The sequence below is a fragment of the Xiphophorus maculatus genome, chromosome 19 (assembly GCF_002775205.1).
Source record: "Xiphophorus maculatus strain JP 163 A chromosome 19, X_maculatus-5.0-male, whole genome shotgun sequence".
NCBI classification, from domain to species: Eukaryota; Metazoa; Chordata; class Actinopteri; order Cyprinodontiformes; family Poeciliidae; genus Xiphophorus; species Xiphophorus maculatus.
The window spans coordinates 5,086,681-5,113,614 of record NC_036461.1 but is presented as its reverse complement, the minus strand read 5'-3'; the positions used below and the strand labels follow the sequence as shown (position 1 = coordinate 5,113,614).

Genomic DNA, 26,934 nt, shown 5'->3' with positions numbered 1-26,934 from the left:
AGTAAAAGTCCCATTTTAGCTTTGATAAGGATCTACGGCGGCGTATTAGGGTCATTGTAGATTAAAAAAAGAGAGAAAATTTCTGCCACAACCACTAAGACATTTTGAGATTAATCTAAAAAAAAGTTTCTATAAAAAAGGGACACATCTGAGCTCCAAAAGTCGAAATTTTCCAAGATAAATCTTTGAATTTTTAAAATGTAAGACATTTTCTAGAAAACATCAGGTAATGTTTGAGTTCCAAAAGTCGAAAATTTGCGAAAAAAAACAATTTAGATATTTTGAGATTATTCTCAGAATATTTCTTGAAAAAATAAAGAAATGTCTGAGTGTCAAAAGTTCCACATTTCTGAGAAAAAGAAATCAGAAATTTTGAGATTAGTTTCAGAAATTTTGTAGAAATTGACTTCTGAGTTACAAAAGTTGGAACTTTGTGTGAGAAAAAAAAACTCCAATATTTTGAGATTATTCTCAGAAAAAAGGACATTTCAAAAGTAAAAAAAAAGTAAAAGAAATTCTGAAATTTTGAGATGAATCATTTATTGATTTCCACTTTTTTCTACAATATTTCTGAAGTTATTCTAAAATGTTTGGAGTTTATTTTCTCTGACATTTTTTACCTTTAAAGCTAAAGAATGTCCTTGTTTTTTATTGAAATTTTCTGAGATTAATCTAATTATTTTTTATTTTTTTTGATTGAATCTGTGATATAAATAAAAAAATTGTGTTTATTTTTTCTGGAAAAAATTCTCAGACAAAATTTGATTTCGTCTGAAAAATTTCTGGATATCTCAAAATTTCAGAGTTTTGAAATTTTATTACATTTTTTCATATCTACAATGGCATTTCAGGGAAAACAGTTTTTCTACAGAACAGAATCCAATTGAAAAAAAATCTGGTAGCAGCACTTTAATTTTTAGCCACATAAAATATACTGAAGCTCTTTAAGTCAAAAAATTAAACAGGCTGAATGTAAAATACAGCCCTGATAATTGGTGTAGTGTTTTTAACATTACACTAAAAGTAGTCTTAAAAAGTCCAAAAAGTAGTGCACTTCTACAATCTGTCCACAAGATGGCAGCAAAACACCTCTCACTTTCAGGCAAAAACTGATTTGATGACAAGAGTTTAAGACCATTTAGTGAAAAAACACACTCATAGTGCCACATATATATATATATATATATATATATATATATATATATATATATATGAATTGAATTGTTGATTTATTTACATCTTTTAATGTATTTATAATATTCCATAAAATGCTGAAGTGGTTAAATGAAAAATCTGTAGAATGTGTCAAATTTTAGAATAATCAATTACAAACCAATTGTTAGTTGCAGCCTTGACATTCGTGAGCCTGAACTGCAGTGATGCTCCAGGGATTATTTACAGTTTCCTCTGTTTTCTTATCGTTGTCTCACTCAGATTCAAGACTTACTTTAGTAAATCAGCACTAGCTCAAAGACATGATGTTGCACAAGCTCACATAAATACAAATAAAAAATGTCAATACAGTCTAAAACAGAGGCCAATAAACAAATAAATATAAAAGAACTTATTGAAAAAATAATTATTGCAAAAATGTTGATTGTATTGATGGATGGTTTTGATTTCTGCCTTATTGTGTTTAAAGTTGCAGTATGAAAAAAAATGTTTTTATTGTACTTTTTAATAAAAATTCCCTGAGCTACTATTGTCCTCTGAAGAAATGGACGCTCCAGACCAAAACCAACCAATCAAAGCCAGGAGGAGGAGCTTAATGGTTAGGGTAGGTATATTTACTTTCTTTTGCACAAAATCAGTCTTAGATAATGAGATTTTATCTGTGTTTTAGGCCATCTTGTCACTTTAAATCCAAAAAAGTTGCTGCTGGCCACGCCCCCTTACAGTTGCTAGGTGACAGATAGAGTTCTGCTGGGGTTGCTAGGTAACAGGCTGGATTTGGGATTACTAGGTGAGGGGAAGTGCTTGATTTGTGATGTTACGTTTGAAGGTTTTTGACTCATCTTGCCTCATTTTCCAAATACTAAAAAACATTAACCTATTACCAAATCAACAGCTGAGAGTGTTTTAAGAATTAGTTTGTTATTAGAAGCAGTAGAGACCACAATGTAAGAGCAAAAACGTGCGAAATGTGAATTTTGCCTAATTTTTTTCATTTGAACTTGTCCAGCAGCCATTGTACAGAGGTAAAAAGGGAAAAAAAGAGCTAACCAAACCTAGGTCTCTGGTTTGGTTGCTAGTTAGCTGCGCACTCCCCTTGAATAATCGGGAGATTTTTCCACTGTATAAACTACCAGACAAGAAACATGTGTGTATATAATGTTAATATAAACGTATTAAGACAGGTGTAAGAGAATAGTGTTTTTAGTGACATATTTCATTAAACGTATCATTTTAAATACATTTCTAATTTTTTGGGAACACCGCAATCGCAAAATCGCGTTTTTTCCGACATCAACGAAATATCGACAAAGTTTTGCGCACTTTTGCAATGGAAACACAGCTACTGCGTTTCAAACCTGCGCCATTCACAGCTAAATTAAGTTGTGTGATTTCATCCGGGTAATCCAAACCTGATTCAGACGGAAAATCAATCTAAAGTGAATTTGATACAAGAGGTTTTTTGGATAAGATGCAATCTTTCAAACACCAAACAAAACAATAAATTATTACAAAACATTTTTTTTGCACCTTTGGACTGTTTTTAGAAGCAGTTGAGAGCCAAATGGAGACACAAAAACGTGCAGTTTTTTTTTTGTGAAACACATATGATGTTATTTCTCTCTATTCCCACACGGTCTTTCTCTTGCATCCAGCTCTGTGTTTGTGCCTCGCTTCCTGAAGCTCTAATGAAGCGTTTTCTCCCACGTCGCCATTCTCAAGCTGAAATCTGCCACAGGAAATTACCATGGCTGTCACCTCAGCGCGCCCGCCGCAAGCTGAGCCCTCCCCTCTTCTTCCCAGCTATTTGTGCCTGGCTTCCAGTTTTGTATCCGTCAGCCACCCCAGATGTGTGTGTGTGTGTGTGTGTGTGTGTGTGTGTGTGGGTGTGTGTGTGTGTGCGCGCTAATCATTTTCATGTTAAGTAAACAGGGCTTCAGCTGCGTCAGCTGTCTCTCAAGCTGTGCAGAAAACTCCGACTAACCAACAAGAATCTCTTAAAGATCCCACTTTAGCCAAGAAAGCTCCTGTAATTTATTCAAATTCACTTTAGATTGATTTTCCGAATCAGGTTTGATTTATCCGGATAAAATCACACAACTTAATTTAGCTGTGAATGACGGAGGTTTGAGTAGCTAGCAGTAGCTGCGTTTCTACTGCAAATGTGCGCAAAACTTTGTTGATATTTCGCTAATGTAAAAAAAAACAAAAACGTTATTTTACAATTGCAGTGTTTCAGAAACGTAATTAAAATGACGTGAGAATAAGTCTGTTCGCGCCATAAGTCATTAAAAACCATAATTCTCCAACTGTCGTCTTAATACGTTTATATTCATTCAAGTTAAAAATACGTTATTAATCCCAAAGGGAAGTTAAGAATATTTATTAACATTACATAAACAAATGTTCCTTTAAAACCTTCCCTTACTTTATACAATGGAAGAATGAGTGTTTTTTTTTAATAAGTCCTCATTGTGGAGTAAAAAAAAATGCTTTTAATATTATTCTCTCTTTATTTTGGAGGGGAAAGTTTAGTTGTCCGCCATGATTCATTTGGGTTATTTGTGGGGGTGGGGCGGGGGATTGTATACACTTATGCTGATTTTAATATGTTTGGTTTATTAAAAAAACAAACATATATATTAATAAAAAAACAAAAAATTACTGTCTTCGTCGTTTCCGCCAGTAGTAACATCCGGTTGTTGAGAAACCACCACATCTATCCCTCTAGCCAAAACTTTTCATCGCGTTTTTCGAAATTGGCGTGTTTCCAAGAAGCAAAATTATTTCCGTAATTCAAATTAGCAAAATTTTATGGTTAATGAAAACGCACCTAGAGAGAAAGAGGTGGAAATAAAGTCGCTCTGCTCATGATTTAAGACGACAAAACACAACTTTGATCGCATCGTCAAAAGTTTCTCAGCCTCCTGCTGCGCTGATCCAATTCCCCCCATGGAGGCAGAAGGAAAAAGAGGCGGGGGCCATGATTCATATTTATGACAGGAGCCAGACCAGCAGTCGCCTCATTAGCAGAAAGTCTCACATGTCTGTTGAGTCAAAGCTGACGGTCTTCTGTGAGTCACAAAGAAATGGTTTGAGGAAAAGTTAAACATATTTTTTTTATTTGTTGTTGAAGGATTAGGGTCTTTGTAGACAGAAAAACAAAAAGAGTAAATTTCCATCAAAAAAACTAATTAAAACAATGTCTAGAAAAATAAAGGAAATTTCAGTCTGAAAAGTTGAAAATTTGATTTAAAAAAATTTAAATTTTGGAATTGATCTCAGAAATATTCAAATTTTCAAAAGTTGAGAGTTTGCTAACAAGAAAAATTGAAATTTTCAGATTAATCAAAATTTTTTTCTAGAAATTTCCAAACTTGAACAGTTGAAAATTGGCTAGAAAAAACACCTGAAACTTTTACACTGATCTCTGAAATGTTTTAGAAAAAACAAGGAAATTTCTAAATTTGAAAAATTGAGAATTTGATATAAAAAAAAATCAGAAATCTTGAGATTAAAAAAATTTTCTAGAAAACCTCAGAAATTCCTGAATATAAAAAGCTTAAAATTTGCTTTAAAGAAAACACAGAAATGTTTTAGATTAATCTCAAGTAAAAAAAATCTATTTTTCAAACTCCGATACTTCCAATTTTTTGTAGAAAATTTCTGCGATATTTTTTTTTAGCAAAAATTTACTTCTGTTTTTGTATCTACAATGGCTCCAATACGCTGATGAATCTTGCAGATTAAAATATTTTAAACATGAGAGCAGAATCCTGTGGTCAACAGTATTAAATTCAAACTGTGTTTGTGTTTAATCCACTGGTAGAACGAGTTCGATCAGATGTGGCGTCTATAAAAAAGAGGAAATGGCAGCTTTGATCCAAAATGGCCGACTTCCTGTTGGGAAGCATCCAGTTGTGATGCTTTACATGGAATAAAGCATCACATGTAAATCATAACAACCTGTAGACACTTACTAAACATCATTTTCGTTAACCTCACAGTTCTGTGTTAAAAATGTTTATTTTTGTTGATCTGATGTAATGTTCTAATCTTAACGTCATGTTTACATTAGCTGTAATCAAAGAATTATCTTAATTAATCGGAATTAAGGCTTGAAAACATCAGTTTCTGTGTAGTTATTGTATATATTATATTAAGTATTTGTATATTTTCAAATTAGGAAAAAGAAAACATGAAGGATTCATTATGATACAGTACATAAACCTCAAATGGCTGAAAAATCTGATGTTGAAACTATTTACAACAGAAATTTAACATAAACAAAACGTTAACTTTTATGGTTTTATTAACACAGGATAGTTTTACCTTCTAGCTTTGTCATTTTAATAAAAATGTTTCGGAAAAATTAACAACACATTGAAATAAAAACACTATTTGCCTTTTTTGTTCCAGCGATCACCGTCCTCAGATCGTAAAGCTCCCTGAGTCATTCAGTCTTTGTCAGATCCAACTGTTACTCGTTGTGTCTTCTGCTCTTTCTCCTTGTTTTCCATCTTTTGATCTGTTTTTTCTCCCTTTCTTCCTTGTTTGCTTTTGTTCTACTTTTTCTCTCTTTTGTGTTTTCTTTATTGTCTTTCTATCATTCTTTCGTACAGAAACTTAATGTTTCTTAGAGTGAAAATTCTGTATATTCATTGGAAAAAAGTTAAAAAATAAAAAATCTATCTATCTGTGACTTCATTTTTGTAAAGGGGGTTTGAATTGGACCCAGCTGGATCCTTAAATATGAAACGTCTGGACCTGTTTGTTGTTATTAAAGCCGTTTTGTTCCGACATCCTTAAATGTATTTAACTGAAAACAAACTGAGGGTTTCGCCTTATTAGTTTCCCTGAGGTCTGATGGGAGTTTATTATTATTATTAATACATTTTTTTAGCCGGTCCAGTTGTTCAGACTGAGCATCAGAGCAGATGCTCCTGTTAATAACTAAGCGGCACCTGCAGGATGCCGTCCGTCTCCGGGCTTTCCAGCCCCGCACCCGATTGGACAGCGACCGTGCCGCGTCAGCAGCACCAGCGCAGCTCAGCCAATCAGAGCGCAGCAGGTTAACGCAAACATCCCTGATGCTGCCGCTGTGTAGTAGCAACCCCAGAAACAAGCGCTGCTGGTCTGATCCGCGTGGATTCACCCCACGAAGATTAAAGCAGATTAATTAAGCTGATTTAAAATGTGATTGTGACCTTTTAATAGGCGCTGGTTGAATCGGGAGGAAGATGGAGGCTCGCTCGATGATTGGAGAAAGTGCTGATGCGACAGTGGTGGATGATTCTCCGACTGAAGAGAAGGAGATTCAGCAGACTGCCCAGAGGTGGGGTTTTTTCTCTGCATGGGAAATTTATATAAATCCGCATTTGGGTTTAATTAATGAAAAAGTCTCAATGAGGGATGATTTCACCTGCTGGAAGATGGCATAAATCAGCTCTGTTGCCATGAACACTGTAATTACTGCATTTTTAAAAACATCTTCGTGTTCTTTATTGTGGCAGGTCAAAATGATCTGCATTAATTTAGCAGGACAAATCTACGGGCTGCCATTTGTAACGTTAATAGCAATATGTTAGTGTATTTAGTCTGTCAGAGAAAAAAATGTCGGTGTTAATTTTTTTAACTAATATTTAACTACTGGGCAGACTGACGACCTGTCCAGGTGACCCCACCTCTCGCCCGGAACCTTAGCTGGAGATCGGCACCGGAACCTCCTGACCCCTGAGGGACAGTTAGAAAATGGATGGATGGATGTAACTATGTTGTTCCTAAATTTATAAATGTCAACGTCACAAACTAAATATACTGCTCAAAAAAATAAAGGGAACACTTTAAGTATTAAACACCTGTTTAAGTGTTCCCTTTATTTTTTTGAGCAGTGTATTTAATTCACAAACTGCATTTAGCTTACAAACTAAATATTTAGCTTTTGATTTAAATGTTAAGTTAGGAACTAAATGTTTAGTTTGTGAACTAAATATTTAGTTCCCAACTGAATGATTAAGTCTGAGCTAAATATTTAATTTTCAAACCAAATATTTTGAAATATTAGTTTTCAAACTAAAGCTCCCCAACTAAATATTTAATTCACAAGCTAAATATTTTGCTAGCAAACTAAATATTTAGCTTTTAATTCAAACATCTAGTTGGTAAATATTTAGTTCCCAAGTAAATATTTAATTTAAGAGCTAAATATTTACCTTCCTAACTAAACATTTGATTCACAAGTTAAATATTTAGCAGAAAGACCAAATATTTAGCTTCCAATATACATATTTAACTCATGAGCTAAATGTTTAGTTTACAAACTAAATATTTAGATTTAAACATTTAATTGGAAATATTTAGTTGGCAAACTATCTATTTAGAACCAAGTATTTTTTAGTCCAAGCTAAACATTTATTTTCCTAACTATTTAGTTTGAATATATTCAATGTAAATATTATTCAAACTGAATATTTAGTTTGAAAAATCAATATTTAAGCCTTTTAGCTAAACATTTAGTTGGAAACTGAATATTTACTTTGTACACTAACCATTTACTTCCCAAGTAAATAGGTCAGACTAAATATTTAAATCTGACCTAAATTTCCATTTCCCTAATTATTTAGCTTCCTTCCTAAATATCTAATTAACAACCTAACTATTTAGTTTTTAAACTAAATATTTTGAAATGCTTAGTTTGAAAACTAATTATTCAGTTCTCTAGCTAAATATTTAATTTGAAGGCTAAATATTTAACAAATATTTAGCTTTTAAATATTTAATTGGAAAGCTAAATGTTTAGCTTTCTAATTGAGTATTTAGTCTGGAACTTTGACATTTATAAATATATGAATAACATTTTGAAAATATGACTTTGAAAGATGAACATGTTTTTTTTGTCTTTGATAGTCAAATAAGTGAAATTATTTCTGTAAATGTTTTACTGTGTAGCTTTACAAATGGCCACCCAGACAGACCCTGATCACTTTGCTCTGGCCTGTTTTTGCATTTAACGGACTGAGTGCAACATGAAAATGTTGACTTGTCAGAAATCAGTTCTGTTTCTTTCTCCTGTTGTTTGGCTTACAGATGTCAGCCAGTCACTCATTCTGATCCCCAGCATCTTTTCTACCTAGCTGGAAAACATTAGACAGTGAGGCTGGAGAAAACATGGAGCTAAACTCAGCAGCATCTGTCACTACAAGGAGAACGCCGCCTGTTCTTCTTTGACATGCAAAACGCAGAGTCTTCAAGTTACTTTGGGTCGAGTCCCAACAGATCTGATTTCTATCGGAATCAGCAGTCAGTATTTGGATTGACAGTTTACTGGCATGAGGAAATGTGCCGTTTCAGGAGAATGTGAACATTAGGCAGGGCCGGTCAAAGCTTTTTAGCACCCAGGGCAGATTTCATTTGGGGCCCATCATACCGACATTTCAACACCAGATGCTTCATTGATCCAAAGCTACTCTATGTGTGCAACATACTTACTATTGTTAGCATTGTTTGTAATTAGCTTCATTCTACCGGTGTCATGGATTTCTTGAGATAACTCAAGTTTTTTGTTCCAACTGTATGAACGGGACTCTTATTTTGAAATACCCAGGCACTTAAACTGGATGAATACTGCAAAAATACAAAATCTTACAAAGTATTGTGGTCTAGTTTCTAGAGAAAATATCTTAGTAAATATAAAATAAGACAAAACTAACTTATAAGTAATTTTACGGCAAGATATTTGAGCTTGTTTTAAGTCAATAATTCATTAATATTGAGGAAAGTGTACTTACAACATGGGAAAATCTCTACTTATAAGGGAAATAATCTGCCAGTGGAACTTGAATGTTTGGAATTTTTCCTAAAAATTTCTTCTGATTTTTCTTGGAATTCCAACTTTCTTGAATTTTGACTTTTTTCTCACAATTCCGACTTTTCTAAATTCAGAATTTTTTGTTATAATTCTCACTATTTTCTCAAAATTCAGATTTTTTTCATCAGGATTCTAACTTGTCAGAATTCAGCCCTTTTTAAAGAAAATGTTGTCAGAATTATGATTTTGTTTTTCCCCCTCAGGATTCCACTTTGTTGAAAATCAATTTTCTTGTCACAATTTCGTGGAATTCTGACTCTTTTCCCAAAGTTGTGACAAAAAAGTCAGAATTAACTTAAATCCTGAATTTTCTGTCAGAATTCTGACTTTTTCTTAGAATTCAGAATTCTTTTAACTTTGATGTTTTTTCTCAGAATTCTGACAAATTTGTAACTTTATTGGTGAATGATGCCCGCGCTTTCTCCCACTCTCCTCATACCTGAAGATGATGAACGGATGAGACTGAAAGTTGCTACGCAGACATGCTATTTGAAACTGTTTGGATAATTTTTCTCATAAGAGCTTTATTCTAATTAAAATGAGCTTTATCTCTACCTATAAACTAAACCATTGCTGCTGGGTTTGGTTTCCTCTTGGGACTTTTCACAGGTTGGAAAAACAACCAGAATCAAAGCCAGCAATGCGATCTGCAGGAAACGCGCGTTTAGTTTGTGGTTATTCTGCTAAGCTCAGATTCTCAGCTCCACAAAGTTTTTCCACTGTGTCTGTTTATATTCGGTGCACAAGGAGTGGAGCAGCAGTGGGAAGTAATTTCAGATGCAGATTCCCACAGCAGCTTCATACACTGACGTCAAAGTCCTGTTTCAGACACAGTCCAGTGTGGATCAGATTTTGTAATTTCTCAGAAATATTAATGAATTATGTAAATTACAGCTCTGTTAGTTAGACGTCTGGGTTCCTTATTCACTATTTGTGTATATTCTGTGCCTAAATAGAAATAAAATGCTTTATGGCAAAGAGCTACTGTGTATATTTTGCTCTATAAATCATTTAGATTCCTGTAACACTCTTTAGCACACAGAAATCTTCAGGTTTATGGTATTTTTTTACCTAATCTGAGCCCCTTACTGCTCGATGCAACTGTATCTGCCAGGTCAGCCGGGTTTCGCTGGCTCCCTCTAATGCCATGGTTACGAGACGACAAGACTGGCTGCGTCCAGACTGCTGGAAAAACAAACAACGCAGACCCTTCACGGAGAACAGCCATTAGGCAGCAGCGCGGGCTGTTTATGAGTAAATTATGCAACGTTTCAGTTTAGAGCCGAGCTGTGCAGGGACTGATGCAGAAGCAGGTCGGATACGTTGTTCTGTTGCACATGTAGGTTTGAACAGTTGTGGATCGAGTAGAAAGAGCGTTTTCCATGGAGTTAAGCTTGGTAAGTGTTGGAAAAGTGCAGGGCTACAAACACTTTCAGGGTGTTTTCACAGCTGATTGTCCAGTAGATTTTTGCAACATTTGTTCCATTTTCAACTTCTGCGGTTTTCTTTCACACTGCAACGTGTCAAACAAACCAAATCCTTTGACAAACCTGTTCCCATCCTCTCCTCTGGGGGCGCTGCACCAAGAACTACTGAAGGAAACAACAAGAAAACCTCTGAAGAAGACATGAGCCAACTTACTTCCTCATAAAACGTAAACAAAAATGGAGCGGCCTCAGATTTTAGCTGTTGTAGGATTTCTCTTTGGGAAAGGACCACATGACATTTGTCCCGCTAACGCTAAACTTGTGCGTTTGTTTTGGTTGCACTTACCCAGAATGCCATGCGCTATAATCCTCTTCTTGCTTTTGGAGTTTTCTCCAGTTGACGTTCACATAAGCATTTGAGAGTTCACTTCAAATGAACCGAGACCAAAGGCTTTAAGTGGACCAGAGTTCGCTTTTAGCTGTCAACATAACACGCTAAATATTAAACGCATGCGCCACACATAAAAGAAGGGACGCAATGCTTTGCTACTAATTGTCAACAGTATGGCAACTAGATAAAAAGGTCAGAAAAAAGTTGTAATTAAAAGAAAAAATAGGTAGGTAGAGGTCAGTTATGCTAGCTTGACTATGACAACCTTAACATGTAGGTGTGCTGCAGAATTCGGCGTGTTTCCAATATAAGGCGACCCAAACACCAACTCTCTGAAGGATCATCAGTAGCAGGTATTTAAATGAGCTAATCCACCACCACTAGTGTTCAGACGATAACTTATTAATAATCACAAAATAAACATCAGGCTTTTTTCAGTATTTGAAAAGATATCCGTGAACATCTTTAATAAACGAGGGTGGAGAAACTCCTGGGTTCTCCTGACAGCAATTAGCCAAGATGTCAAACCTCTCGCCCTGAAGATAAGACATCATGATGTGCAATTCCTACCTACATCAACCATCTTCTTCTCCTTTTTCTTTGACCTACATACAGCCTGAAGCTACAATGTGTTTCTGAATCCATTTCTTACCTCATTATTGCGTTTTTACTCTGAATCTACGAGGAAAAGGTTATTGCTTCTGCTATCATTCCTTCATTTCCAGGTATTTCTTCCATCGTGTTGGGGTTACATGCCTTTATTTGTCTCTTTGCTCAGTTACATCCCGGTGGTTTCTCTGTGCCCCCCCGACGGCTCCGTTGAGGCCCAGCTGACTGTCATCCCCTTTGCAGAGGAGCTGTGTGACAGCTGCAGCAGCCTGGGCAAACCCTCCTCCTCGTTCCAGCTCTACCATCAGGTACGTCTGTGTGTGTCTACCTGCGGCACCGTGTCCAGCAACACCTGCTATATTTAGAAAATACTCCCAAACGGCCATTGTTTTATTCAAATTTATGCAACAACGTCTTCTTAAATGTCTTTATTCAAATATACGCAGATGATGCTGTTATTTATACGCATGGTGCAAACACAATTCAAGTAGCAAATGAAATTACAGTCTACACTGCAAAAACACAACGTATTACCAAGTATGTTTGGTCTATTTTCTAGTTCAAATATCTTATCTCACTTGAAATAAGACAAGTACAAGTTTAGCAAGAGACTGTTTTACGTAAATGATGTCTCGATATTGAAGAAAAATAAATAATTTGCCAGTGGATTTTATAAATTAAAATGTCTTGTTCCACTTGCAGGAATTATTGACTTGAACCAACCTCCTGTTTCTTGCTGTTACTTGTAAGTTAGTTTTGTCTTATTTCAAATTTATTTAGATATTTGTTCTAAATATCTAAGGTTTGAGGTTTAGAAAGTAAACCTCAAATACTTGGTAGCACTTTTTGTTTTTGTGTTCTATGGCTAATTAATCAGATTAGCTAAACTAGTCCTGCTTAAAATTTAATGTAAACTAAACTAATTTTAGTTTGAGTCCCTCGGGCAATCACAGCTACTGCACTGCAAAAACACAAAACTTTACCAAGTATTTTTGGTCTAGTTTCTAGTAAAAGTATCTTATTACACTTGAAATAAGACAAAATTAACTTACAAGTAAATTTTCTGCAAGAAATATGAGTTTATTTAAGTCAAAAATTCCTTAATATTGATGAAAAAGTACAAATTGTTCCAGCAAATTATTTCACTTATGACATTGAAAATTGTCTTGTTGTAGTACTAGTACTTTTTCAGGAATTATTTACTTAAATAAGTTCTTTTTTTCCCCTACATGTTACTTATAAGTTAGTTTGTCTAATTTCAAGTGAACTAAGATACTAAACTAAAAATACTCGGTAAGATTATGTGTTTGTTCATTTTTCTTAGACTTTTTATAATAATTGTGTAGTACTTTGCTTTGTTTAACTTTTATTATGTTCATTGTTCAAAAACAGATTAAAAACAGTTTTTTATCTAATTCTAATGCATTAAAGAAAAATGGATGTAAATTTTTAGTCCCTACTAAATACATAGTGCACTTTGTCTAACCATCCCTATTTTATTTTATTTTTTTACTTTGACTAGACCGATCATAAAACATGTTACTCTTCCTTAAGGTCCCGCAGCCTCTTCAGACTGGAGCCTGCCATTTGCCGTGCCACCATAAATGCCCCCACTGCAGCCGTCACGGACCAGTCAAAGCCCGCTGCTGCCACTCGAACGCAGCGTGTCCTCATGCGGACGGAGGGCTGGCGGTGAAACCCGGACACAGCTGTGGTTCTGCCCAGCAGGCGTCCTGCCACGGGTCGGCCAGGTGCCACTGGCTGCACGGGTCGAATGAGACCAGAACCAAACCTAAGCAGCGCCATGTGGTGTCAGTAAGGTGAGACAAAATTAAATAAAACACCAAGGCATGTTTTCCAGTAATGAAATATGAGAATGTATGCCTGACGTTTTAATGCTGGTGGACAGATTTATTTTTACCGTATTTTTTGGACTATAAGCCCCTACTTTCTTCCCACGCTTTGAACCATGCGGCTTATAGCCCGGTGCGGCTTTTCTGTGGATTTTTCTGCAACCACCAGGGGGCTCTATAGCAGGAAGTGAATCATTGGAAGTCAAAATTGAAAATCAAAGACGAAAGCGCTGATTTTCATTTAGAACAAGCGCATGCTAGCAGCAGGCACGACGGAGAAATGTTTTCAAACTCAAACCCGCTCATCAAGGAAACAACACAAAGAAGTTCATATGATGCAGCTTTTAAGTTGAAGGTTATTGATCTGGTAGTACTGATCGATAGCCACTGCGCGTAAGCTCGGCGTGAACGAATCCATGGTTTGAAGTTGGAGACAGAGCTGCATCCTTAATATATCCAGCAGATTTATTAAGGTGGAAAACGGAGAGCAGCAGAGATATCAGCGGCTTATAGCCCGGTGCGGCTCATATATGTACGTTTCCAGGTTTTTAAAAAAACTTTGTGGGTGCGGCTTATAGTGAGGTGCGCTCTATAGTCTGGAAAATTCGGTAATTGGATTAAGAATCGGTTATTGTAACAATCCTTAACTAATTTAGTAATTTAATCATTAACTGGAGTATAAACAGTCATAAAAGTACTGACTGTTTAGAACAACAAAATTCAGAGCAGTATGGCAATTTGTACAAAAAAATATAAGATTTGTAAAAAAAAAAAAAAATTAATTTTACCCAAAACACCTCAAGTGTCCCGAGTTTTAGCTTCACACAATTCAAATTCTGTAAAAAAAAAGAAAAAAAGAAAAGAAATATTAAGCACTTTTTGACATACCATTATTAAATGCTTTGTTATTCCTATACCATATTGATGTTAAGTTGATTGAAAACGATTGAATTTTTAAAATGTTGATGTTATACAAGTATTTTTTTTAGCTGCAGATGCTTCCTTTGCAACAAATGATCAAACGTTCACTAACGGAATAAAAAATATAAAAAGATTTTTTCTTAAGAAAGGAATAATTGATTATTTGCATCTACTAATGTATTTCTAACATTGTATAAAACGGCATAAGTGTTTAAATTAACTTTTAAACATTTTTAGGTGCAGTTATTGTGACATTCTCCCTTCATTTGTTTTAAATTATTATACAAGGAATCATATGATCAACACTGCAAAAACACAAAACATTAACAAGTATTTTGGTCTAGTTTCTAGTGAAAATATCTAAGTACACTTAAAATAAGATAAAACTAACTTACACAGAACTTTTCAGCAAGATATAGAAGTCAGTTCCTTAATATTGACAAAAAATGGCAGATTATACCACTTATAATGGGAAAATGTGTCATTAGTGAAGAAATATTCCAGTAGAATTAGTTTTTTTTATATCAATATTATAATTCAAATGTTAGACAACAAGTAGATCATTTCTGTCATAATTATGTTCTGTTATTAATATTACATTATAATTGTTTACAGGACTAGAGGACTTTACTTCATCATTAGAAAGTGAGTATTAAATCCCATTGTAGGATTCATCATTTCTTATTTTTCTTCTCTTATTTGTAAATATTTATTTGATTGCTGTTTAGTTTCTTATTTTATTTCTGTTTTTGCAGGTATTCCCAGCTGTTAGTGGACCGACCGTTACTGGTGCTGCTGGTTTGTGCCATCCTGCTGCTGGGATTGTCACTGGCTGGACTCTTCATTGGGTCTCTGCCAGACTTCTCTGATCCGCTCCTGGTGAGTAAATGAGATGCACTGAGTCAGCAGGATTTGTTATTAAAATCTCACCTCAACTCATCTGATTTCACACTTTACGTCAAACCTACAACAGAAACTTCTGGTTATTTTTAATGACTGTTTCCAGTCAGTTCAGTCTCACATTTAATTTAAATTATCCTAGTAGTAAACACTAATTGATATTGAAAGTAAAATGTGAGCAAACCAAGAAAAATATTTAATATGCAACACTCTGAGAGCAAAAATTTACTTTTAGGAATATTTTTACTTGAGTAACTTTATTATGATGTATTTCTACTCTTGGATAAAATTTCTGGATTTTCTGTCCACTGATATGAAAAATAAACGTTTTAACCAAAAAAATTCACCAGACACAGACACACACCTGCAGTTTTTGTTAAAAGTTTTCTAAGTTTTTTATTGAAAGAAACTGATTTGGAGACATTTTCTTTTGCCTGATTTTGCTATTTTTTGTTACTTATCTGAATTATTGTCATTTTGGTCCTTAAAATACTAAAATTTCCACTTAACTTTATATTTTGGTCCATCTGATGTAATTTTTAAAATATTAAATGACTGATAATTTGATCAGTTACTCAGTTCTTGTGTAGACCTTTTACCAAATACGTTTTACTCCTGAGTAATTTCATGGATGGCTACTTTTTACTTTTGTAAAAATATGTTGAAGAAGTGCCACTCTAACTTGAGTAAAAGTTGAGTTGTGTACTCTGCCCTCTGCAGCATCCTTTCCTCATAACTATCTTTGTTTCTGAGTGAATCATTGTGCTCTGAACGTCTCAGGGTTTCCAGCCGCGGGGAACGTACATCGGAGTTCGGCTGTCCAGCTTGTCCAAGCTGCAGCAGGAAACCGGCCCGGGAAAAACTCTTTCTGCCGAGCCACAGCAGCTCAGCAAAAGGTCAGCCGAGAGTATAATGAGACGTTTCTGTAAACCATTCGGTTGGATATTTTAACGCTTTTCCAGGTCACACCGGCAGAGTTTCTTTATACTGTATGGTTGAGGTCCAGGCCATTGCAGATGCTAAATGTTAGCCTGATTTATCTAGTCCAAAACAAGCAAACTTCTCTCATGTGGAAGAAAATTGGTTTGGATTAGGTAAGCGTCTTGGCCTGTCACGATAACAAATTTTTTAGGATGATAAATTTTCCCAGAATTTGTTGCGACAAACAATACTACTGTTGTGTTGAGACCATTTTCAAATAATCTAATGGCGACGGCATAATAATGTAAGAACGCATTCTTAAAGATAAATAAACTTCAAATTCTAATGAACATTTAACACTGGAACTGGGAGACATTTTAAATATAAAAAAATAAACAAAACAACAGAAACATCAAATAAAGTAAATTATTTTGTCTCTGTAAACAAAATTGTCCTTCAAAAAAAGGGTTAGTTCAGACCAAAGTACCAGACTGAAGACTTTCATCATCCAGTTTTTGGTAGAAAGACAAAAAAGAAAAATTATGTAAATTGGAATTATTGAGCTCCCTTTAATTAATCATACAATTAATTTACTTATTGTTTGTTGTAACAGGCCTACATGCAAGCTATTGTTTAATAAGTTAATCTAAAGTTGATCAACTATGGACAACACACACATTGTCTTCAGTCAGAGGGATCTTCAAATTTGCTGTAATACAGACTGCTACAGGAAATCTTTTCTGCTACCAGCTATCACTACACACAATAACTATGAAGAATTTGAATTAATATGAGTAACCACAACATTTAATTTCCCTTTAGGATCAATAAAGTATTTTTGAATTGAATTGATTGATTAACAATTAATTGATAAGAGGCCATCTTCTTAAAAACCTGAGTTTTCTCTTATTTTAAGAAGGTCAACCATCTTTGCATAACATATTTGCCTGTATTTGTTCATATTATGCTGACAAAAAAATAAAAATAATAATAACTGTAACATATTTTGCGCCAGCTATATTAATTGCTGAATAAACAGAAAATTCTGGTTTTCTCTCATTTCTGAACGTATTTATATATCTATATATAACAAAAAACAGGAACCTCGTGAGTTTCTGAACAGAAAAGTAAAAGATGAAAACAACAACATGTGAAACACATAATTCCCCGTGAAGAGAGAGATGTTTAAACAGAAATAGTCTGGTTGCTCTTGAAAGAAAGCTAAAACTTTTCTCCATGAAGTGTATTAACTCACCACAGCCATCAAAATCAACCGTGTTTATTGACGCCATGATTTTTCCGTCATGTCAAACTTTAGGAACTTGACGAGTGTTTATATTTCAACACATAACCGCATAAAGTACATTTCAATCCCACTACGGACTCCGTTTGGACCGTTTCTTTTGGCATGTCCCGCCGCCATCTTTGTTTCTATTTCGCTGGTTCCGCTTGAAGATGACCAGCGGGGCCCTCTGCTGGATGGCGGCTAAACTACAACACTAAATAAAAGATGGTGTAAGTTGACGTTATTAGTTATTCAATTGGAACTACTTTTAATCTATTAAACCATTAGGCGTAAAGTGGATTAATTGTTTGTATCTTTAGTTCAAGAACAACCAGGAATGGTCAAAGCTTAACTGAAAACATCTGGAGTACCAGTGCTACTGTCCAGTGAAGCAGGTTAATCACCACTTTGGTTAAACCACATGGTCAGAGGAGAAAAAGATTACTATGGCTGGCAAGAAATTACAAGAAATATGTTTGAAGAAGTCACGGTGAGGCTCTCAGTCCTTAATACCAACTGCCAAGCTCAGTGGTGGCAGCTTAATGCTCTGGGCTGTTTTACTGGCAGATAAACTGATGAATTGCAAAAAGTGGACAGAACAATGAAAATAGAGATTTAACTGTTGATCCTGGTGTACCAACAGGACGTTGATCCCCCAAATAAGCTAAGTTTAGAATCACTAAATCAGGTGTGATGGAAATTTATGGACTAATGTTGGTGCCAAGGCTTTAAAAATATAAGAAACACACATCCAAACTTTCTTTTGGACTCAACCAATTTAAATGATCTCTGGCAGTTCTGCCAATGAACTTGGTCAAATATCCAGTCAGAGTGAAACCAGAAGCTTTAAACATTGAGGATGTGTATATAATTTTGGCCCTGTGAGGATTTCATAAAAATCCACAATAAATTACTACTTGTGTGACCAATTCTTGTTCTTAACGTTAATTGCAGTTGCTTATTATGTGATCATTCCACCATGAAACAATGAAACCCTCCAGGTCAAAACTAATGAGTTGCTTTTCCCTATTATGGCTGTACATTAATTCAGAATTGATTATTCATAAAATTAAAGTATAATGTATTTACATTTGTAAGAGCAGACGTGTTTTCTGACATTCCAGCTTTGCCAAGGCCGGCGCTGTCAGCAGAGACAGTAATGGCAGTCAGCTCGCCTCCAGAGGTCGTCGCATTAAGAGGATGCTGGCTGCTGACTTTTCTCTGGACACTTTCCTCTGTGATGCTCCAGGTGAAGAAGTCCTGATTATTTAATTAAAGAACACATTATTCAAAATTCACATTTTGCATGTTTTTATACTTTCATTTGTGTTTCTGCTACTTCTAAAAACAGCCGAAGCGCCTTAAAGAAAACACTCAGATGTTCTTTGACAATAAGTTAATGTTTTACGGTGTCTAGAAAGTGGGCCGCTTTAAAAACCTCCTGATTGCACAACCACGCTGCGCCATTACCTAGCAACTGCAGTGGAGTTCCACCTGTCACCTAGCAACCCTATAAGAACTCCAGCATATTTGCTCAGCTGGTTTTACCGTTGTACAATGGCTGCTAGAAAAGACAAAGATTTTGTTGTTGACTTACTATCCAGAAACCACTTGCTGTTGGTTGTGCAGGAGGCCCCATTTCTGCTTTTCAAAGATATATGGTTTTATAATTGTGCATCTGTTTGCAGCCATTTTCACATGTGAGTGTAAACATTAAGTTGGTGACATGGCCAGAAGAACTTATTTGGATTTAAAGTGACAAGACACCCTGAAGCTGCTCATTTTGAGAGGAACTCATAAAAGTTAGAAATTACCAGACTAAAATCTCATTAAGAATGATTTTGTGCAAAAAATGTGACAAACATATTTTGTATAGATCAGGGGTGTCCAAACTTTTTGCCATGTGGGCCAAAATTGTTGACTCAAAAGTAGTAGAGGGCCAATAAAAAGAAAAGCTAACTAAAACTAAGCAAATAAAGTAGCCAGATTCTTATTGAAGATCCAAATCTTGGAAGGGATTTTTTCGACAGCCATATCTTCAGGGCCATTGTAGGTAAATAAAAAAATGAGTAAATGTCCAATTAAAACTCAGAAATGTTTACCTTTGAAACTTGCTTTTAAAAACATGAATACTTTGTCTCGTACTTTACATTTTCCTCTGTAAGAAAATTATGTTAGTAAGAATTTTGACCCCGATTACAAATTAAAACCCTCCATCTTTTTGAATTGCAGTTGGGAGCCGCACAAAATCAGTAAAAGGCCCAGAAATGGCCACCTGGGCCGCACTTTGGACACCGCTGGTGTAGACCATAAACCTATCCTAATCTGTTCAAGGAAACATCTTTAAACCAGACAAAACCTGCTATATCTTGGACTAGGAATACGTAAAAGATCCCTGACTACATCATGCATCATGAAAATACCAAGTTTTGTGATGTGGTTTGGTAGTTCAGAAGAAGCAGTTTTATATGTGGCTTTATGTGGAAAGCCAATCTCTGTTAAAGGTTTAACTTTTATGTTTTTAATGAAACACAGAAATCTCCCTCAGTAGATTTATTAGCCTGATTTTTGTTTGGCACAAAATGTGGTGATTGCCGTCTTTCATCCCCATCTATCATACCTCAGCACAATTCACAAGCTTTTCTTTTTCTTTTTAACCCACTTTGACGTTTGCTAACCATCCCTTGAATCACATGATTCACCGCCGGTCATCTTACTCTCGCAGCCTGACGCCATCTGCTTCTCTCTGTGCAGGCCAGCAATACGCCCAGCTGGTGTTTCGATCCGAAAACTCAGCCAGTCTCTGGAGCCAGAAGGCCATCCACGCCATGTGTGAGATGGAGCAATCCAGGGTTAGCTCACTCCTGGCTTCTAGATCCCAACCTCTATCAATGTCACTTTTTATCTGTTTGACAGTCTTCACTGTAATCTGTTGACCCTTAACGTGACGTAACGCTCTTCAGAACCCCGCCCGCTCCGCCATGATGGACGCTAAAACAGCCAATGGGCTCCAATAAACGGACATTTGTGACCTATTGTCGCTTTTATTTAGTTGTTTTCACTTTTAAAATGGTCATAGGATGCTGCGCGGTCGAGGGTGAATACCTAACTCATCATTTTATTGTAACCTTTAATGAGGAACGACATGGCGATGGACAGCAGCTGTCAATCATAATAACTGCTATTATAATGACTGACTGCTCCGTGTAATCGCGGATTTGCAGCCAACACTTTTTACAGAGTAAGAAGATTAACGTTCACATACTTTGTAAGTAAGTATGATTAGAAAGATGATATCCAATATCCATTATGGAGAAGGTGTCTAACCACTGGTAACCATGGAAACAGTGCCGCACCGTCATGTCGCCGAGCATGTATGGGAAAAAACTGGTTAGCATTTTGTCTTTTGTACGTTTTTAAGGCTTCTTCGGAGTAAAGGGAAACGCCGTTTATGACAGTGATATAAATCATGTGGTGTGAATTCAAGTCGGAAAGTCGGTAAGTTGATTAACACGTCAAAGGAAGGAGGTATGAGTTGGTTTCTAAGCTAGCTACCGCCGTCTATCAGCCCAGATCAGGTGTGTTATGTTCACAGACAAATTAGCTCGACTCAAACAAATAAAAGTCGCAAATAAATAAAACAACTTTGGAAAACAATTTCAGTTGCTCTGCTCAATATTTCGTCCATCATGGCGCCTCGAATGATTAAGTGACGTAGTATTTTAAGCCTGCTCTACAGTAGATTGACTCTACCGAATCTCATGGGAGATTAATTTCTTGTCTGTGAATTAGTTTCAGAAGCGGGCATGAGTTCAGAAACCTTTTTTTTTTTTTTTTGCTCTCCTTGTGAATCAGATTCGGTCCCAGGCTCAGTTCCAGGACCTGTGCCAGCAGCCTGAGACCATGGAAGCGGAGGGAACGCTGAGAAGCGGCTGCTGTCCAAGCTGGTCTTTGGGGAATTACTTGGCGGTTCTCTCCAATGCCTCCTGCTGCCTCAGCCTTACCTCACAACAGGCACTGTAGCTTTATGTTATCAGCTCCCAGCTAATTCGATCTCACCATAATCTTACACGCTGCAGTTGTTTGGATTGGCAAATTGAGAAGGTCAGTTATGGATTTTCCAAAAAGTCTGAATTCATAATAGAGTTTGGAGTCTAGCTCCTGCTAAATTGTGCCAGATTCCACTGTTTTATCAGGAATCGTTTATGTCAGGCTGTAGTTAACAACCTTTATCATTGCCAAGGGAGTTTTTTTTCAGTGCTAGATTTTTATTTTTATAACTCTAATCAAGGAGTTGGAGCTGAGCTGTTTTATATTGTTGCCCAAAAGGAACTGAAACTGAAATTTGACTTGTTCCAGATGTAAACTGACACCTAAATGTCTCAGATTGTCAGACAAATTGTAATCTGTGATAAAAAATAACTTGATTTAATACAAAATGTAGTTTGGAAATTAGGATTTTTCTTTTTAAATAAGTGAAAGAAGCTAGTATTTTTGCCTAGTTTTTAGTGCAAATTTCTTATTACACTTCAAGTAAGACAGAACTAACTTGCAAGTAACTTTTCAGCACAATAAAGGAGCTTGTTTTAAGTAAATAATTTCTTGATATTGATCTAAAAGTACCAGTTCCATTGGCCGTTCAGTTCAGTTATTACAAGATAAATTTCCCATCTTTCGAGTGAAATAATCTGCCAATTGAACAAGTACGTTTAGATCAATGTTAAGAAATTACTGACTTAAAACAGTCTCATATTTCTTGCTGAAAAGTTACTTATAAGTTAGCTTTGTCTTATTTGAGATATTTGCACTAGAAACTAGACGGAAATACTTGGTCAAATTTAGTGTTTTTGCAGTGCAGCTCACTCATCCAGATATCTACAGTCTGCATCTATCTGGATAAACACCTAGAGTTCCTGTTCCTTGGTCTCATTTTCTGTTATCCTTCTGCCACACCAGGTCTCAGAGTCTTTGAATCTTCTCCGGAAATGTGCTCCATCCTACCACCGGGGAGATCTGACCGCGGCCTGTGCAGAGAGACCCATGCATGGCGGCTGCTCCTCCGTTCCCTCCCGCTGTAAACAATCCCGCATTGTGTTCCAGATCCTGCACTTCCTCGTTGACAAAGACTTTCTCGGCCCTCAGACCGTTGAATACCAAATACCGACGCTGAAGTACAGCCTTCTGTTCTTACCCGTCCAGAAAGGAGAGCACATGATGGAGATCTACATGAACAGCCTTGAAGGAAGAGATCTGACGTACAATAACACGACCATAACCGGGATAGACTTTGGTATCAAGAAGACGCTGTTCAGATATTACTTGGTGAGAGATTCGGTGTTCCCGGTCCTCGCTGTTTTATCCCTCTTGTTCACCATGGTTTTATATCTCCAGTCCTTCTTCATTGTAGCATTATCTGTTCTAGCAATCATAGCCTCACTCCTGACCTCGTATTTCTTCTACAAAGTAGCTTTTCACCTGACTTTCTTCCCCTTGGTCAACCTGGCAGCAGCTCTGATTCTCTTAGGAAGTTGCTCCAATCAGGTTTTTATCTTTACAGATTTCTGGAATCTGCAGCTAACGCAAAACCCTTCAGCCTCCCTGGAGAAGAGAGTAAACAGAGCCTTACAGGAAATAGGCTACATTATCTTAGCTTCAGGCTTGACCTCCAGTGCAGCTTTTTTCTCCGGTTATCTAAGCAGCATCACAGCAATTAGATGTTTCTCTATTTATCTGGGGACTGCTTCCTTAATCAGCTGTCTGCTGGCGTTAGTGTGGGTACCGTGCTCTTTCATCTTGCTTGAGCGATCCAGGAAGGCACCCTCTGCATCTGTGGTGGTACAAACGTGGAAGCCCCACTGCTCCAAAAACCTGGGTGGCTTCTGGGAAACGAGTTCCCGTAAGAGGTGCATCTTCAGCATGGTGCAGAAGCTGAGAGAACTGAAAAGAGGCCTGTCAGACACCTCAAACCTGCTGTTTCTGAAAATCCTACCCTGTGGGGTCGTGAAGTTTCGCTACATCTGGGTGTGCTGGTTTGCAGTTCTTGCTGCCGGGGGCACGTACATGTCCTGCGTTGACCCGGGCATGAGGTTACCCACTCTGGACAGCTGGGTTGCCCAGCTGTTCCGCTCCAGCCACCCTTTTGAGAGGTACGACGCAGAGTACCGCCACATGTTTATGTTTGAGAGGCAGAGGAATGGAGAGGACAAACCCATCACTGTTCTGCTCGTTTGGGGCATCAAACCGACTGATAATGGAGATCACTTTGACCCACAGAGTAACGGCTCCCTGGTTTTTGACCCTTACTTTAACATGAGCAGACCGGACGCTCAGGTCTGGCTGAGAGATCTGTGTGGAAGGGTTCAGAACCAAAGCTTTTACTCTGCTCCAACACCAGAAAATAAAGATGTCGTGACGGATAACGTCTGCCTTGTGGAGCAGCTGGTGCACTGGGTATCTGTCAGGCAGTGCTCAGGAACCACTGATGCCCTTCATCTCTGCTGTAGCAACATCCCCTTCCCTTTCCCTCCCAGCGTCTTTGAAAGCTGCCTGAATATGATGCTGGCAGAGAAACATGCTGAGAGCCATGCGCCTCATAGTGGAGGCCTGTACTTCCTGCCAAACGGCACGGCAGCTGCCCTCGTCCTGGAGTTCCAGACTACCTACCTCTACAGCTTCAACTTTAGCAGAACTCGTGGTTTTTACAGGGAAATCCTGACATGGTTTAACAAAGAAATGTCAGGAGCCCCACAAGGGTTGGAGAACGGCTGGTTCATCAGCCAGTTGTCTCTGTTCGATCTACAACAGTCTCTAAGTTCTGAGACTCTGGTGGTCGCTGGGTTCTCTGTAGCTCTCACGTTTATTCTGCTGCTGCTAACCACCTGGAATATCCCACTTAGTTTATATGCAACTGTTGCTGTAGGAGGAAGTGTGTTCGTCACTGTTGGACTCCTCGTCCTGCTTGAGTGGCAGCTGAGTGGCTTAGAGGCCCTGCTTATATCCTCCGCCGCAGGGCTTTCTGTTGACTTTGTAGCCAACTTTTCCATTTCCTACAGCTTAGCTCCTCATTCGGACAAGATAGGAAAAGTGGCACACTCTACTAAAAGAATGGGATGCCCTGTAGCAATAGTTTCTGGTGCATTTTTCTTCATGGGCATTGTCATGCTACCAGCCACTGCCTTACATTTTAGAAAAATAGGGATTTTCCTGTTTCTGGTGAAATGTGTGGCGTGTGGATTTGCAACCTTCTTTTTTCAGTCCCTGTGCTGCTTTTGCGGGCCACAGAGAAACTGCGGAAGAATCACGCTGCCGTGTTGCTTGGAGGACACAGACGGCGTGCTGACCTCCTGCTCCGAGCCTGGCCCTTCGCCTGCTGCCAACGGGGCTTTTGGCAGATCTAGAGGGAGGCGGAGTTATGACAAAGAGGCAAGTGGTTACCTCTACCCCGACCACCAGCGTCAGCACAGACACAAGCAGACCGGAGGAGGAGGTGGTTTGCACAAGGGCGCAGAGCAATACGAGCTGCAGCCCCTGGCCTATCGTCTCAGCGACAGCTTTGAAAACAGCACCTGTACCAGCAAGCTGTCCAACCAGCCCTCTGTGCTCTCAGATGAAATTGAGTTTTGTGGGGTAGAGGTGAGCAAGAAGGATTTGGATCCAGCCCAACCAGCCCTTCAAACCTCATCCCCTTATAGAGAAAATACTCTCCGCCAAGCAGGCCAGGTGCAAGAAGATGTAGCTACTGGAAATCTGCTGTGCAAAACCTGCAGGGGTCAATCAGTTGTGGGGAAGCAATGGAGCAATACGTCTTACTCCTCATCATCGAGCATAGAGGAAACCATCATCAGCCACACAATGGAGACCACAGACCAGCAGTCGTTCTGGAAGGATGAAAATACCACAAAGGAGGGTCACAATCAGCACTTCCAGTCTCAGAGCTCCTGCGAAGGACTGGAGGACTCCTGCGAAACATGTCTGACTGACATTGAGGCGGGGTCTTCAAACCCACAACAGGCGGATGGAGAGACAGCGGCTCAGCTGCAACCAGGACACCTCAATGGCAAGAGAGACATGCTGAGGCTCTCGCTGAAGGAAACGGTTTACGAGACGAAGGACCGCAGCAGCCGGAGTGAAGAAGTGGTCATTTTACCTAACAGCAGGCCAGACCTACCAGACGTCTGGATAAAGCGAGACGGACAGCGGGAGGATGCATGTTGAGCAACACGATGCTGTGGATTCGCAGTCATCCAGGACATTTCAACATTAAGTGTTTGAATTGAAGGCATCAGGACTTATTTCCTTGTTTCCTGAAGACATTTTGCTGCTCATCTTCTGTTCAGATCGAGGGTTAGGACTTCAAAACTTAGAAGACGCCAGCTGCGTTTCCATTGACTATATAATTGCGCATACTTGGAATATTTTGAAAAGTTTTAGCGCTAGAATAAGAAGTTTTTTCGGCTGTATCTAAATTAGTTACAATATCAAAAAAACATTTTTCGCATCACACGAGTCACATGACCAACAACTGGATGTTGCCACTGGCGTAAACCACAAAGACGATGACAGGAAGTAGTTGAAGGATTGTGATTTTTAATGACTTATCACGTGAACAAACGTATTAATTCAATATCTTAATAAATGGCGAAATTCTGCTGTTTTGACATTAGCAGATTATCGAGAAAGTTTTGCTCACATTTGTAATGAAAACACAACAGGACCATGAAGGTCTCGAATCCCTGACTCACCTGTATGTCCTACACTGTAAAACATTTGAAGGTGGTTTAACTTCAAAACTAAAGTCCGTTTGCTGCCTTGAAAATGCAATTTATGTCAACAAGAAAATCGTAACTCATAAATTAATATTCATGAAGTTAATTTAACAAGAGAGAAATTGTGTAAGCATTGTTTATTAAGTTCATTAATCTTGAATTGTGAGTTTTAACTTAATGATGAAATTTAAACCAGATAATTATTTCACAATATGCAAGAAAATACTGTCCTCTCCTAGATAAAGAGCCACATTTCCCTATTACTTTACTCACAATATCAAGTTAAAATAACTACTTATTTTACTTTAGAATAATTTAAATGTATGTTTCAAATTGCATGAACAACATTTCTGATCTGACAATGAATTTTATTAAACGTTACAATGAATTCTGCTCAAAAACATTTTGAGTGAACAGGACATTAAAATAAACATTTGCCTTAATAACACACAAGAGTCAGATCAATGTAATACACTTCCATCTCAGGATACAATAAAAATGCCACTAAGCATTCTGGGAAATAGTTCCCACTCCTGTCCTTTTCCTCTTCCGGTTTGTTAAGTGCTGACCTAAAACCTCTAGTTTATTCAACTCTTGGTGGTTGGATTAAATTAATTTAAAAAAGTTAACAACTTACTGCTGTAAGTTTATCTTTCACAAACTCACACACTTAGGCTCAAAATCTAAAACTGGCTAAATTTATTTGACTTAAAGAGTAGAAGACAGTAGATGCAACTAAATGCAGGTAATATGTTTTACAGTGTATGAGTTGTTTGAGTCGAGTTCTAACTTAACGGTTCATCTACATCTCAAAAGAAAAAA

At 37.4% G+C, this 26,934-nt stretch overlaps 1 protein-coding gene across 1 annotated transcript; it reads left to right on the top strand.

Moving 5' to 3' along the window:
• The first annotated feature begins 6,047 nt into the window (after nt 1-6,047).
• disp2 (dispatched RND transporter family member 2) lies at nt 6,048-26,325 on the top strand. The gene is made up of 10 exons (XM_023352770.1): nt 6,048-6,508; nt 11,637-11,775; nt 13,022-13,287; nt 14,857-14,886; nt 14,997-15,120; nt 15,922-16,037; nt 18,472-18,596; nt 20,102-20,199; nt 21,203-21,361; nt 22,304-26,325. The coding sequence occupies exons 1-10, from the start codon at nt 6,414-6,416 to the stop codon at nt 25,559-25,561; spliced, it is 4,410 nt and encodes a 1,469-aa protein (XP_023208538.1). The 5' UTR covers nt 6,048-6,413; the 3' UTR covers nt 25,562-26,325.
• The last annotated feature ends 609 nt before the right edge of the window (nt 26,326-26,934 follow it).